Genomic DNA, 17,213 nt, shown 5'->3' on the forward strand with positions numbered 1-17,213 from the left:
TCAAAACAAATACAATATAAGAAGAAAAGAAAAAAATTACAATTATTCAAAATACTAAATTTAAGGCTTTAAAATACTTAACAGTTCTTTTTGCTTTGGCATTTTTTGTTTCTTTTATCGTGCACAGGTAAGAAATTATTAGAAAAAGTTCAAAATACAAATTTAGATTTAAGTCCTAAATTGGAAGGTATAAATATAAAAGAAAAATGTAATAATAATTAGAATGATTTGCCGGATTGTCAATGTTTCTTCAGCCATTGGTTATTAGAGATCACAATTTTAAGATGTTAACTGGAACGAGACTTTTAAGATTCACAGACGTTTTTTTTTTTATAACAATTTAAATTAAAGAGGTATCATTTAAAATTAATTTCTTTCTTTTTTTCTTTTTTTTAATTAACAAGATTTCTTAAAAAGTTTTCTTATACAGTAAAATCACTTTACATTTCTTAACAAGAATGAAATAAGTGAGAAAAAAAAGAAATTAAAGAAGAAGAGAAGAAAGAAAGAAAAACAAAGAGGAGAGGGCACATAATTATCAAATTACATACAAATATATCACGCCAATTTTAGTTCTTAACAAGAGTTATTAATGCACTTTTACTACAGGAAATGCATATATACAAACATTTTTATGTAAAAATGTTAAAGGAGGAGCAAATATTAATTGTTTTAATTGCTTTTCTATTTTTAGACTTGAAAATCACTTTTATATACATTTGAATCTCTTTTTCTAGCATCACGAAGAGAGGTTTGCTTTTGACAAACTTGGATATATGTATGTGAAATTTACATAGTAATAAAATAAAGTTTATAATAAAACTAGCATCTTTTAAAGAGTGATCCTTAACATAATAACCCAAAATCACATGTTTATAAGATAAGGAAAATGATTTTAAAATATTATGAGCAATAAAAGCTTCAGCATTAATCCAAAAAGTCTAGTATATTGGCAAGACCAAAATAAATGTGAAATAGTTCCATTAAAGCTTTCATAAAAACAGCATGCTAATTCAATATCAATTTTTAATTTTTGTAGAAATAATTTTGTAGGATAAACTCTATGAAGTAATTTAAATTATATTTCTTTAGACTTATCTGTAATTAAAAAAATTGAGGTAATGACCATACTTGAGTCCGGTTTATATTATTAAAGATATTGTTCCAATAAAAATAACATATGGTGTAGACATATTTTCTGTTAAGATTAAAGGTCTAATTTTGTGATTATTAGGCTTAAATCCAGAGAAACAGATAAAACCGAGTTCTGTTCAGGTTTAGGAGAACAAACAGAAAGTGCTGATATACATACACTGCCTTTGTACAATATTCATTTCTTTACCACCTCACATTTGTAATACAGCGTGACAGAGCGGAAACGTTTCGATACGTCATGACGTGAGTCACTTTCCCGTGACGTGATGATGTCATGCGGCCTGAGTTGGAGAAGAGGAAGCAGAAAACAACAACAAGCCTGTTGGGTTCAGTGACAGCCAGAAGCCACACCGAGGTGACCAGTCTACCCTAGTGTCAAAAACCACTCTCCTGTCAGTCCTTGCTGTCGACCCGCGGGAAACATGTCTTTGTTCGGGAAGATGTTTGGTAGCGGTGGGAAAGGGGGTAAATCTGCAAGCCCTCAGGAGGCAATCCAGCGACTGCGAGAAACTGAAGAAATGTTGACCAAGAAGCAGGAGTTTCTGGAGAAGAAGATCGAGCAGGAGCTCCTTACGGCCAAGAAAAACGGCACGAAGAACAAAAGAGGTGAGCGGTCATCTGGGTTACCCTGGTAACGTCTAGATTATCTCGTTAACACGGTGCAGTTAGCCACAGCAGGTTCTCGTGTTTGCTAGTTTAGCCTTGTACAAAGTATACATGTATTTTGTCTGTGGAACGTATTAAACTAATAAACAAGAGATAAAACAATTAACGGACTAGTGTTAATTAGGCAAGTCACACTTTTACTAAGCACAAGCTCTTTTGGCTATGATGTAAAATCGTCCGTGACGTTTTTATATACATAAGACTATAGTTTGCTTAAATTGATCTAACGGTATTATTTTAGGATGCTGGGATAAATAAAACTGCTCTCCATCAGTTCACCTGTGCCCCAGCCTAACGTTAGTGGTCTAGTATCTATGGTGATGACAAACATGTACGTCACGTTTGACTCTGGGACTTTCCTGGATTATTTATAAAATAAATGAAGAATTACTCATTAGCAGAACCAGACAGAATCTGCAGACATATTTAGTTATTTCTGCAGAGAGATTTGTTAAAAAATGTGTTGATGATGTGGAATGATTTTGGGAGTATGATAACTAAAACGTATATATGAAATAAAAAAATAATACCTCTTTAACAATGCACATCCAATTAGATTTCCATATTTTGTAAACAAAGCAAGTCTCTTATATAATTTATCTGCTAAAAGACAGAAAATATTACTTTAAAAACTGTACTGGAAATAAATCATATGAACATTTTCATATTAGTCAATAATATCACTGAAATTATGTATTAATAAAAACTGAATAAATATCAATGTACACACATTTACACACGTAAATAAACAGAATAAAAATCTGCCGAAATCTGTGGATTTCTGCGTGCACAGATTCCGTTTGGGCCTACCAGTCAGTGTTATCCTTTAAAAGAGGTCATTGGTAGATATACCTATGTTCTGTGTGATAAATGTAGTTTCTAAATTACTCCAGTTGAAGGTTTTGACCATAGATCATTTATAGATGATGTCCTGTTATTTTAGAGTGATCTAAAATGGAGAATAATGGGTAAGAACTATGCAAAGAAAGCTTGCTTATAGCTAGGGTCAGACAGAATCTGCTGCTTTTTGCTATTTCTGCAGACAATTTTGTAAAAAAAATCTGTGGATTATGCGGAATGATTTTGGGTGTATCGTAACTAAAATCTTAATATATGACATAAAAAGTAGCACATTTTTAACTTTTATTTAATGTTTACAATGCAAATCCAATTAGATCCACTTATTTAGTAAACAAAGTCTGTCATGTAATACATCTACTAGAAGACAGAAAATATGACTTTACAAACTGCATTTTCATATTAGTCAATAATATTACTGAAATCAGGTTAAAACTGAATAAATATAAATGTACACACATTTACACAAGTAAATAAATAGACTCAATGATGGGGTGAAAGTCTGCGGATTTCTGTGCACAGATTTCTTGTGTTTAATTAGTCTTATCTTTTAAAAGAGGTAGTTGGAAGATACACATCTGTTCTGTGGGATAAATGTAGTTTCTAAAATACTTCAGTTGAGGTTTTTGAACAGAGATAATTTATAGATAATGTCCTCTGTCATTTTGGAGTGACTTAAAATTAGAGTTGACATAAAATATGTTAAAAAAAAAAAAAAAAAAAAGCTTACTTATAACTAGGGCCAGACAGAGTCTGCAGTTTTTTTGCTATTTCTATAGAGAATTATGTAAAGAATCTGTGGATTTATGAGGAATGATTAAAAATAATACCTTTTTAACTTCTATTTAATGTTTACAATGCAAATTCAATTAGATCCACTTTTTTGGTAAACAAAGCAGGTCTCTTATATAATATATCTACTAGAAGACAGAAAATATTACTTTACAAACTGTACTGTAAATAAATAATATGAACGTTTTTCTATTAGTCAATAATATTACTGAAATTAATTTAAAAACAGAATAAATATCAATGTACACACATTTACCCAAAAAAAGATTTCTGCGCGCACAGCTTCCGTGTGGGCCGACTCATAGCTCTTTAATGTTATTGTCAACTTACCTTTTTTGATAGCAGCACCGTTTCTGAAATTATTTCCAGATTTATAAGCTGTTAACCAAACTAAACAGCTATGATGAGAATCACTGCATTACAAACTATGATTTAATGCACATAATTATACAGTTGAAGTCAGAATTATTTGCCCCCCTTTTTTCCTTTTTAAATATTTCCCAAATGATGTTCAGCAGAGCAATGAAATTTTTACAGTATGTCTGATGATATTTTTTCTTCTGGAGAAAGTCTTATTTGTTTTATTTTGGCTAGAATAAAAGCAGTTTTTAATTTTTATGAACCGTTTTAAGGACAAAATTATTAGCCCCTATTTTTTTTTTAACTGTCTACAGAACAAACCATCGTTTTACAATAACTTGCCTAATTTTCCTCTAACCTGCCTAGTTAACCTAATTAACCTAGTTAAACCTTTAAATGTCACTTTAAGCTGTATAGAAGTGTCTTGAAAAATATCTAGTTAAATGTTATTTACTGTCATCATGACAAAAATAAAATAAATCAGTTATTAGAAATGTTGAAAACAATCTTCTTTCGGTTAAACAGAAATTGGCGGAAAAAATAAACAGAGGGGCTAATAATTCAGGGGGGCTAATAATTCTGACTTCAACTGTATGTATAATTGTAAGACTGTCCTTTACTGCTTCAGAGAGAAAAAGAACTACAATCCCAAGCTTAATAAATGAATAAAACAGTTGAATAAAAAAGGACTGAGAAACTTAAAACTATTACACCAAATTATCGGTATCACTTTGTTTTGATGGTCCCTTTAACACATTTTGTTGAATTTAACTTTAACATCTACATGCCAAGTTCTCAATAGATTAAGTAGAGTGTAAGGTTGGGGTTAGGGTTAGTGTAAGTAAACATGTACTTGCAAGGTGTCTTATAGTCAGTTAAATGTCTGTTGAGGAAGCAGTATCAGCAGATATTAAGCAGACTGTCTACTAATACTCAAATGAGAAGTAATTGGCATGTAGTTGCAATGCAACATTTAGTCAACAAAATGTGCAATATGGGACCATCAACATAAAGTCTTACCAAAATATCCATATATATATATATATATATATATATATATATATATATATATATATATATATATATATATATATATATATATATATATATATATATATATATACAGAGATTTTATTAACTGCACAGCATTGGTAATGTAGTTTTTCCCTCTTGCTGTTTAACACAATTGTTTTATAAAGTAGTTTAATTAATGCAAACATATGGGTTCAATGAAAACATACATAATCTATGAGCAGCTTCTAAACTCAGAACAGGCCTGTTTTTAAAGATTTATCACTTATTGTTATTAATTACCCTATGGAGAAAATTATTTAACTTATTTTTTAACTTCCAGGACATGATTGCAGCTCTCTGTTTATGAAAACATGACAATATTTAGCTTCATTAATTCATTCATTTTCTTTTCGGCGTTGTCCCTTTATTAATCCGAGGTCATCACAGTGGAATGAACCACCAAATTATCCAGCATATGTTTTACACAGCGGATGCCCTTCCAGCTGCAACCCATCACTGGGAAACACACACACACTCTCATTCACACATACACTACGGCCAATTTAGCTTATCCAATTCACAAAGTGCATGTCTTTGGACTGTGGTGGAAACCGGAGCACCCGGAGGAAACCCATGCGAACACGGGGAGAACATGCAAACTCCACACAGAAATGCCAACTGACCTAGCCGAGGCAGATTGTGTTACCCACTGCGCCACCAACATTTAGCTTTATTTACAAAAACCAAAGTGAATATGATAAATATTCTGAAGCTTTTAAAATCGGTTTCTTTCTTTTTATGTGTTTATTCTATATTTATTAATATATCGTTAATGTTGCTGTTTTGTAAACTGTTAGTGTAAATCAATCATGTTTCTTTCTGGCAGCTATTTCAATGCTAATACTATTTAAAAATAAACTAAAACTGATTGCCTTAAAAATATAAAATAAAAACCTTGTCATAGATCAGTATTAAAGTCTTTCAGACAGTGAAAATGTATTATAATGTAAACACAATTACTAAAAATATATTTAGAAGGTTGTTTTGTCCTTCCAGAACTGTCTAAATCGAGGCCAAAATCCATAAATTATTTTAGGGCCACATTAAAGAGCCATCTAGGTTGTAGGGCCTGTAACACAACTCTACATTTAAAGTCCCCAGAACAGAGTTAATCAATAATTGATCTGATTATCCTATATGGGCTGCTGCTGCTGCTGGGACACAACTGCTGGCTGGCTTGTGGGACTGGGCTTTTGTCATAGTTTACAGTTCCAGTACTGTCATGGAAAAAAGTGTATGACATGCATTATTTTTATGTCATGTGACGTCTTTTGAATGGCCTCTCTGAGCGCGCATGTGATGTAAGAGTCTGACTGGGGTTTTATTGCATAGCAAACCTGATAAATTCAGATTACATTCCATACATTGCACAAACACAGCTGCTGTTGTCTTCTTTCCACATCTGCTGTTGTATGTTCTGCTTGTTGATATGACACCTCTAATCATTGTTTAGTAAAGGTTTGGGATTTTAAATTCCAAAAAGACCAAAAAAACATCTCTGTTAGGCCTAAGAGCAACTACTACCATCATATTTTTGTTTCACTAATGTACTGTTTTAGTTTTTGGTCAAATTAGTAAATGCTCATTTTTTTACATTTCGATTTAATATTTTTTCAGCTTAGTCATTAGGGGTGGCAACGGTGGAATGAACCGCCAACTTATCCAGCATATGTTTTACACAGCGTGTAATCCAGCATATCATTCACACTCACACTCTACAGCCAATTTAGTTTACCCAAATCACCTATAGCGCATGTCTTTGGACTGTGGGGGAAACCAGAGCACCCAGATGAAAGCCAGGCCAACACGGTGAGAACATGCAAACTCCAAGGAATTCTACGTTCTGTATATTAGAGGGCAGAGAGTTCGACAATTTAAGTGGCAATGAATAGAATGCCTGATTTCCCCCATAGATTTTATCCGCAAAGGTGTTAATTCATTTTTCAGCAGTGGAAATTGTCAGCATGGGACAAAATTTGGCAGTGTTTCTCAGATGAAAAAAAAAAGATCTTTACTGTGGTTCAAATGTAAGGTTGGCATCAAATATTAACCCAGATCTTTTTTTTTTTACAGTGTCAAACTAAATTTATCATAAACATTTATTTTCTGTGAAAACGATCATATCAAAGTGATGTTACAGAGCAATATCAGGAGCTGCGAATTCATGACTCTTACACTGAAAAAAGTGTTGCATGCAAAACTATTGCAAACAATTTATTTGTGTTGAATTTAAACAAACAAATTTAATTTAATAATGTTCAACTTAATTTGTTTGTTTAAATTCAGCCCAAATAAATTGTTTACAACCACTTAACGTAAAAAATTGAGTAAATGTAAAGAATCATCTTTGAATATTTTTTTTTCAGTGTACTGAGAAAATTAAATAACTTTAAATCAAATGACCCTTAATTAAATTGTGCAGTATTATGCAATGCATTTACTAAGTTCTCCCATTTTCTGCTTTAATAATTCTATTTACCTTGGTTTTTCTTGTTGAAACAGCGGCACTACAGGCCTTGAAGCGTAAGAAGCGCTATGAGAAGCAGTTAGCTCAGATTGACGGCACTCTTTCCACCATTGAGTTCCAGCGGGAGGCGCTAGAAAACGCACACACCAACACCGAGGTCATCAAAAACATGGGCTACGCTGCCAAGGCCATGAAGGCGGCACACGACAACATGTGAGGAGTTTCTCGGCTCTTATCACTTTTTTTTTTTGCTCTGTTCCTCTCTGCCTGGGTTTGTGTTTATGCAGATTGCAAGTACAAGAACATAAAGAAATGAATTGTTAAAATAGCTAAATGTTGAAGTCAAAACTATTATTATTATTCCTTTTTCAAATATATTCCAGATGATGTTTAACAGATTCAGGAATTTTTCACAGTAATTCCTATAATATTTTTTCTTCTGGAGAAAGTCTGATTTGTTTTATTTTGGCTAGAATAAAAGCAGTTTTTCATTTTTTTAAAAAACATTTTAAGGTCAATATTTTAAGCCTCATAGCGAATATTTTTTCCAATTGTCTACAGAACAAACCACTTTATACAACAATTTGCCTAATTACTCAAATGGTCCTTATAACTTAGTTAAGCCTTAAAGTGTCACTTTAAGCTGAATATTAGTATCTTGAAAAATATCTAGTCAAATATTATTTACTGTCATCATGGCAAAAATAAAGTAATTAGAAATGAGTTATTAAAACTATTATGTTTAGAAATGTGTTGAGAAAAATCTGCTTTCTGTTGAACAAAAATGGGGGGGGGGGGGACTACAGGGGAGCTAATTATTCAGGAGGGCTAATAATTCTGACTTCGATTGTTAGTATGTGTATGTCTTGAAGGCATAGTTCACCCAAAAATCCACAATTTAAGCACTATGTAAATTAGTTAACTTTATTTGTCTTTGTAGGGAGATTTCATTTGCAGTGTACACTCACAGAGACATCTGACAATTTCCCATTTGGCATTGATGTAAATAAATCATTTAAAAACCTGAAGTACTATGGTACCCCTACTTTAAATAAATATCCATTATACTGGCCATCAACTGCCACTGAGAGAAGAGGAATTAAATTTGTTACGCATCTGGGAACACGATATCGACTACCTGATGGTAACTGTTTGAACATGTATGATAAAGGATGGATCAATAACAATTATGATAGCCTTATTAAACACTCTTTCTTTGTGTATACTATCAATACTCTTTAGTTTTATTCCCAACATCTTACTGGCTGTTGTACCACCTTCCCCAGTGACCTCTTCTGGGCTTCATTTGCATACCAACAGATCACAAAAAATGTTGCGATACTTTCAATAAAGCACTATAAAACATGATCAACAATGTGTTGTCAACATTAAAGACAATGGTTCCTTTGAGAAGTACATTCTCTGTTAAAACTTTTTCTTCATACAGTCCGTCCATGCAGCCCATTTAAGTTTATTGTCCAACATCACACCCACATATTTATAATTTTTTTGCTCCCCATTAATTAATGCAGGATGCGTTTGTTAATAGGATGAGAAAATTAATAACCATCTCCTTAGTTTTAGGAATATTTAGGTGAGGGTTTGAATTTTCACACCTGTCTAAAAAGAAGTTAAGATCAGACCCATGGTCTTTTTACTCTCTCTCTCTCTCTCTCTCTCTCTCTCTCTCTCTCTCTCTCTCTCTCTCTCTCTCTCTCTCTCTCTAGTGGTTCCAAATCTTTATGAGTTTCTTTTTTTTTTCTAATGAACACAAAAGAAGATACTCTGAAGAAAGATTAAAAAAAATGGGTAACTATTGATAATCAGCATTAAAACAAATACGAATGGAAGTCAATGGTTCCAGGTTCCAGCTTTCTTTTAAATAGTAATTTGGTATTCAACAGATGAAATCAACTCAAACAGGTTTGGAACATTTAAAGCATGAGTAAATGATGAAATCATTTTTAGTTTTAGGTGAATTATTACTTTAATTGCTTTATTACAAAGCAGTATGGAAGAAAACTTTGACAAAACAAGACTTTGACTCAAATTACACTACAAAACTCCCTTTCTTGCTTAACTTAAGTGAGTTTTTTAAAATGAAACAAGCAAAACTTTTTATTTTGCTTACCCCATTGGCAGATTATATTGCTTGTTTTATGGAAAAACTTCCTTAATTTTGGCAGATTATTTCTTAAAACAAGACAATATATATTTTTTAAGAAAATGCCTATTGATTTAACAATTTTTAGATATTTGGACTAAAAACAAAACAAAAGCATTTTTTTTGCTGTGTATGAAAGCCAGAAAAGGGAAAAACACCCAGTGTTACCTTTTTACACCTGAAAAAAATGCATATAATGTTCAGGATAGAGCTGTCCTGTGTTCTCAAAGTGTTGTGCAAAGAAACAGATAATTTCATACAGTTTCACTTAGCTGAACTGTAGTCTTACATTTATTTTAATTACAGAACAGAGTCATTTTAATGAGCTCATCTGTCGACATGATGTCTGTGAATTGCAGAACTTATGCAAACATCTCTGTATTGTTGTGATCAGATGCTTCCTTTAACTGTAGTTTCTCTCACTTCTGTCTGTTTTCTCACATATTTACATATTTGATCAAAACATCACTCTCAGCATCGTGCATGCTATCTGAATGTCCAAAATATTTCCAATAATCAATGATCTTAAAAAAACAACTTGTCCATGAGTATATCAGGGTATTGAATCATGCTTGTGCTCAAGTACAAGCATGAGCTGATAGTTCACTTAGAGGCCACTGGTGTCACTAAAAACTATTATTTTAGGAATACTTCCTAAATATATTTGCATAGATTATCATAACCATTGTGATTCAGTATCTTACTTGTGTACTTTCAGGGACATCGACAAAGTGGATGAACTCATGCAGGACATCACAGAACAGCAGGAGCTGGCACAAGAAATTTCAGACGCCATCTCCAAACCTGTCGGGTTTGGAGAGGAATTTGATGAGGTAAGAGTAAAAGATGCAAACCTCACCGCTTTCAGATTATTTCCATTTACTTTCACAATTTGCACCTGTGTTTATTATCAGGGTGTCCGTGGGGTCTTAAAAAGTCTTAAATAATTGTAAACAGGTGTAAAGCAACCCAGCACGCATCCAATCACCAACAATCCATCTCTATAGAACTTTTAACACAACTCTGTTTATAACTCTATTTACAATATAGTTTAATTATCGTCCTTATAATAATATTTCTTTACAAGTTCTCTGTGTATTTATAGTCCATATATGGTGAGGACACTGACCTGGACAGTCTGTTGTGTATACATATAGTTTATTATAGTTTTTAAAGATCTGTTTTATTGAAGATGTGTATGTATACAACTAGACTTTACTTGTTTTGACAATTTATTAAAACATCTGGCTAAGAAATAACAAATAATAATATTATATAAAAATAAAAAAGTCCTGTACAAGTCTGAAATGTCATTTTTAATGGTCTTAATGTCTTAAAGGGCACCTATGGGGAAAAATAAGCTTTTAAAGCTGTTTGGACAGACATATGTGTAAGGTTAGTATATAGACCGTCATATAGGGGTGATATAAGCACACCCAGTCCTTTTTTCTTCCAATTTAACAACATAAAAACGGTGGACCAATTGGATCAGTTTTCAGACTGACCGCAACTTGATGTAGGAGTGCGATCCCCTCCGCCCACCGAATTGATTGACAGCTGCGCGTATTACCATGTCCAGGTAGTCACGTGTATAATCATATCAACAAGACAGGGCGTGCGCAAAGCAACCGGGAATAAAAGGTTTGTTCATTTTGCTAGGATCATCAATCATCATCAAACAGGATCAAGAGTGAGTTTTACAAGTTTAAAATGTTTTAAAACGGAGCATGTGTGTAATGAAGTACAGCAATTTACTTCAGCTTTATCACCACAGCCGCGTGTCAGAACAATTATAAAAGAAGACGCTTCAATCCCGGTTTGTGGACGTTAAATCAGGTTTATTTTGTACATTAACATGACAGATATTCATACAGCAGTGGATATTAACCTGTATCCTGACACATTTGCGGTCAAAAAGAGTGCAAAGCTCAACGCGCTGTCTGTGTGTGCATGTTCGCGCTGTCTGTGTGTGTGTGTGTATCTGTGTGTGTGCGTGAACTTTGTAACGACATTGTGTGTGACACATCGTTGCAACTCCACAACAAATACATCAAATACTCATTGGTAAAGTGGCAGCCGAGGGAGGAGATTAAGGCATGCTGAAAGGCATGTAGAAATGGTCGGCGGGGAGGACTAGCCTTAAAGGCGCAGTACAATAAAACTGCTACCTGATGCTAAAAGGTGTAAAATAGAAACTTATAAAAGGTATATGGGTGTTTTGAGCTTAAACTTTACAGATACATTCTGGAGACACAAAAGACTCATATTAAATCTGAAAAAGGGCTAACCTAGGTGCCCTTTAAATTTGACTTTGTGAAATCTGCAGAAACCCTGATTATAAATGCAGGTGTGAAGGGGTCCAGTGCATTTGTGAAGTACTTTATGACATGGTTAGAAAGTCATATAGTGCCACATGACATAAATGCATTAATCAATGACATCTTGCTTATTTAACACATATCTGTGCCAAAACACATTTAGATTCATTTTTTTATGTAAAACATACACTACATTTTTGGTATAGGCTACTATTTAATAATTTAGGGTCATTCTTTGCATAATTTTGGAACATTTTCGGTAGGATACAGTAAATTATATAGTAACATCAACAGTATTGTGGAAAAAATATAGAAATTCACACTTTCATTTTTAATGTTTAATTGTATTTTATTCCTTTTGAGTCAAAGTTGAGTTTTCAGCATCCTTACTCTAGTTTCAGTGTCACATGCTCAAGAAACATTTACGATTGTCTATGTTAAATACAGTTAGCCTCATGGTCAGTGAACAGAGTCTGACACAGGGGCGTTGCTAGACAAAAAGCTCTACTGGGGCACGCAGTAGAGATATATATATATATGTGTATGTGTGTGTGTGTGTGTGTGTGTGTGTATGTATATATGTACACTATATATAAGTACACTATATATACATTTTAAAAAAATTATTATAAATAAAAGTATTCTTATTATTATACAATTATTATTCTAAATAATCTTAAATGTAACTGGAAAACAATGTTAAGACAACTGGAGTGATATGCTAAGATCATTTAGGAAATCTTTTGCATAGGTATTTAATTTGAATAAACTCTATATACAATTCAATAAAATACAAAAAAGATGTGTTAATAAAATGTGTTAAAAAAGAATTATCTGTTGTCTTAGACTTGACACATGGCAGAGAATTAGGTTTAAGTCTTACTTTTCTGACTCTTCATCCCTCCTTTTTGCTTCATACAAAAAATCTATCAGGAGGCATGCTTGGTAAGATCATATTGTTTAAATTTTTGTTTTAAGTTTTAGTTTTACAAAAAAGGTTGTTACGCCGGTTTAACAATGCATGAGCGGGGCGTAACAAGCAAGTAGCCTGCTTTTTTGGTGCGCATGTCAACTACCGGGACTCGCATTGTCACGTGCCCCAGTAAATTTGATCTAGCGACATCCCTGGTCTGACATATAGTGTCATTGTTCTTGGGGTGTTCCATGGTCAAGTCCCGGCTCCCTGACCTTTTCAAATGCAGAATACTGTCTAAATGCTGTCCTATTCTAATAAATGCAAAACTGCTGAGGTAAATCTTTTAAAAAAGAAAAAATAAATAAAAATTAAATGAAATGAAAAATGCAAAAGGCTGTAGAGGGGGTCAGATTTTAGATATTAATGTTTGAAGGCAAACTTTATGGTGGCTTGAGAAAGCCTGTTGGAAGGAGTTTGTTTTGTTTGAAACAGTTTGGAAAAGTATGGAGCATGTTGCTAGCATGATTTTAGTGTGGATTAACTTGTTTCTAGTATGGAGTAGCCTGTTGTTAGTCAGATTTGAAAATTCTTGGTATTAACAGACTGCATCTTGTTTCAGGATGAGCTGTTAGCTGAACTGGAGGAACTGGAGCAGGAAGAGTTGGACAAGAACCTTCTGGAGATCGGAGATAATGTACCACTGCCAAACGTCCCCTCAACGTCTTTACCATCCAGACCAGGTATTAAACACACACTCCAAAGCAAGGCAACTCTTATTGTGGCATCCAAAAAATACCATTAAATTTGGTAAAGTGTCAAATTTTGTCTCTGACCTACATTACATGTGCCTTTTGTTGGAGATTCCCATTCAGACATAAAATACTGCATATTGGAGGAGAGTATTTCAATAAACCTGGAAACATTTTATTTATTAGTAAAGGTTAGCAAAGGCAATCACATTTTTCTTTTATTCAAACATAAGGTGCCAAAACTTCAAAGTGTGGCCTCAGGATCTATGCATGTATTCAACTTGTGTGTATTGTGCAGATTTTTTTCACTTTCATTATGTTCATGGCTGTTTTTGCCCCATTGATTTCCATTATAATGACATTTTTTATTGCAAAGCCATGATGCCATAATCATGCATTCTTGATTGTTGATGTTTTTCCCTGTTGGAAAGAGATAATATTTGTCATTTTTACATAAATAACCCTTTAGATAGGGTTGTGCAAAAAAGTTTCTGGTTGTTATCTGGAGTTCTATTGGTATAGAAGCAAATTATAATGTGTGTAAATACACTTACTGTGTTCTGAGAGCTAACAACTTTTGCAATCAAAAATGTCATTATAATGGAAGTCAATGGGACAATGGGAGCGTTGTTCAGTTTTTGAATATTTTTGAATATTGAACATTTTCCCAGAATATGTGTCAAAATAAGATTTGTCACCAAAAATCATTCCATTTGAGGAAACAGAGAAAGTTGTGGCCAAATTAAGACTCAAAATCACCCCAGAGTGGATGAAAACATTCTCAGCAGCACATAAAGTGTTAATGTGTCTGAGAGTAATTGAAATAACTGTCATTTATGAAGTTTTTGGTTGTCAGGTATTTGCACTATTATTTAACACCCCAAAAAGAAAGTCTTAGCCCATTTTGCACTTGACATGCTATGATAGTAGTTGTAGAAGAACGCTGCAAACAGCCAAAAACACACACAGGGAAAAAAGGCAGTTAATTGCAGCCATTTACCTACAATCATAAGTTTCACTTAAATGGCACCTTTTTTACCCCTTATACAAGATGTAAGATAAGCCTTTGGTGTCTCCAGAATGTGTCTGTAAAGTTTTAGCTCAAAATACCCATCAGATTATTTATTATATAATGTAGAATGTGAGGTGTCTAAATAACACTGTTGAGAACCAGGTTAGTAACTGTACTGGGGTGTTAGGAACTGTAGTATGGACCGGTTTTCGGGTGGCTGCTGCGATCAGATACTATATCAAAGTTGGCAACCCAGGGGTGTTACAGACTTTACCAAAAACCTGAGGACCTGGGGGGTGAGGTGGATGTGGCCGTGTGAAATTAAGGGAGTTTTCCAAGAGAAATAACAAAACGGGAGGGTGGTGGGAGATGGGTCTGAAATACGGGAGACTCCCGGGAAAAAACGGAAGTGTTGGCAGGTATGACTCAGCGATGTGCCTCAAAATCACTGTGATTTGGATCCTATTTTAACGTCAGAAAATTAAAAAAAAAGAGACTTGTTGGGTTTTATCACTTAAATATGACTGTGGACACACTATACCTACACACAGTTCTGTCCAAACAGCTTACAAAAGTTAATTTTCATCATAAGTGCTCTTTAAATTGTGGCATTAATTAAGTTCTACTCCCTTTAAATTGTTCTGTTAGACTCCTGCAAATGTGTTTATAGTGTCTTTTACTAAATGCATGTGTATTGTGTGTCTGCAGCGAAGAAGAAAGAAGAAGAGGATGAGGATGACATGAAAGACCTGGAGGCTTGGGCTGCCAATTAATGCTCGCATTACTTCACAGAAAAAACAAAAAAACAACCCATACACACGATACAAGGCATAAACCTCACTCCAATACCTGTTATTAAAGGACCCAGGAAGGACTCTACAGTATGTTACAGTTTGACATCTCTGTGTCTAAAATAGGTAAATATATAAACACCCACAAGAGAAAATCTAAACTCTCCGCCAAGCCTACAATCAACACACTCATCTACTCAAGTCTGAGATTGCGCCTCAACTTCGGACTCTTCTGACAGGAAAGGAAAGAAAGTCTTGTTGTAGATGAGTGTCTGTGTTCGTACGGCCCTCCGTTACCTATAAAAGTAGTCATCATTTCAATCCCGCTTCACGAGGAAACTGAAAAACCAACACACACACCCTTTGCACGCAGGGGAAAATGTCTGTAGCAGTCTGTCATGTTTATTGAAGGGAACGTGTGGTGTATTATGAGTTCCTCTATTCACATGCACACATTTTTTAAAAGCACTGCACACCCTTTTTCGCATCAAGCGTTTCAGATGGTGATAAAAGTGCTGGTGCTTCTCAACAAGACGCCCCAAATCAGCACTTAGTCTTAATGAATATAAGACTTGAGGTGGAGGAAAAGGTCTTTATCACCTCTTGAACGTGCATCAAGTTTGAGTCATGATGCAACAGAAAGGATTTTACTGTAAATAATGTCTCTCTTTAACGGCATGATGGTTTACGCTATCCCGAAAGCATGAGATTCCTATCAAATAGGGCTCTTGACTCCAGAAACGTGTACTGTATTTGGGATATTTCAGAAAAAACGCAAAGATGTCTTGACATTAGGAGTGGTTTCTTGAAATGGGTGTTGTGTTAGAGTGGAAAAAAGGTTTGGTTTGTTGTAGATTTCAGATTATTGGTTTATTTTTGTGGTGCGGATGCATTCAGGACTGTTTGTATAAGGACAGACGGCACAGATTAAGTTAATATCATGCTTTATTTTACAGAGTGAACTATTATGATTTTCTGGTGAAGTGGTTTTGATTCATTTTTCCGTTCCTGAAAGAGTCTATTACGCATTTGAGTATTGAATATTTTAGAAAGGGTATATAAGCGCTGAACACGTAACTGAGTTTATTTATCAGACTCCCAATGTTTCATCCGTATCCTTCGTTTGTCTTTTTGACTCTCGTTTATTTTGTCCTCTTCTGCCTTTCAATCTTACACCTACATTAAAGTTTTGCCAAAATTAACATTTCTCTGGACGTTTGTTTCTATTTTCTTTTTATTATTTGACTATTTGACGTCTCTGTTTTTTTGTGTTTTGATTACTAATGCAGAGTTCCAACTGCATGATTTTAGCCTCAGTTTTGACTGGCCGACGGGTTTTGAGAAATCGCAGACAAACGCCTGAAATCACAGGCAAATCTGTGCTCGTTCACCTGAGAAACAATCACACAGTATGAACTATCAAAGACGCAATCTGAGAGAATCGCCAATGATACTATTTGGGGCCCTCCAATCACCCTCTCTCCCCCCAAACCCCGCTCTTCTCTTTCATCTGCGACAAAACCCAAAAATCAAAATGTTGTAATAGGGCCCGTACCGACCATCGGTGCTCCTACAGACACCTGTGAGATATTTGACATGCTAAATATCTGGAGCTGTCGGCGATTCAAAATCATGCCGTGTGAAATGTGTTCTGATTGAAAATAACATCAGCGATCACCTACAGCCTATAAGAGAGCAGCATCCACTAGTATGGGTATCTGCAGGCCAGAGGGAGGTTGTGGGAGAGGTTAAAAGTGCTCATTTTCGGTCTATTTGGACTGAAGAAATGAAGGAAAAACTAGTGTAAATTTGGCAGGAGCACTCATGTCTGTTTGACGTGTCATCTAAGCAATATCACAACTAGGTCGAAAAAGAAATAGCTAATTTCCTT

At 34.3% G+C, this 17,213-nt stretch overlaps 1 protein-coding gene across 1 annotated transcript; it reads left to right on the forward strand.

The window, feature by feature from the left end:
* The first annotated feature begins 1,418 nt into the window (after positions 1-1,418).
* chmp4ba (charged multivesicular body protein 4Ba) lies at positions 1,419-16,524 on the forward strand. Its single transcript, XM_056460514.1, has 5 exons — positions 1,419-1,761; positions 7,408-7,585; positions 10,255-10,369; positions 13,390-13,510; positions 15,240-16,524. Exons 1-5 carry the CDS (start codon positions 1,578-1,580, stop codon positions 15,302-15,304), a joined length of 663 nt encoding a protein of 220 aa, XP_056316489.1. The 5' UTR covers positions 1,419-1,577; the 3' UTR covers positions 15,305-16,524.
* Positions 16,525-17,213: the final 689 nt, after the last annotated feature.

This window comes from Danio aesculapii, chromosome 6 (genome assembly GCF_903798145.1).
Source record: "Danio aesculapii chromosome 6, fDanAes4.1, whole genome shotgun sequence".
Lineage (NCBI taxonomy): Eukaryota > Metazoa > Chordata > Actinopteri > Cypriniformes > Danionidae > Danio > Danio aesculapii.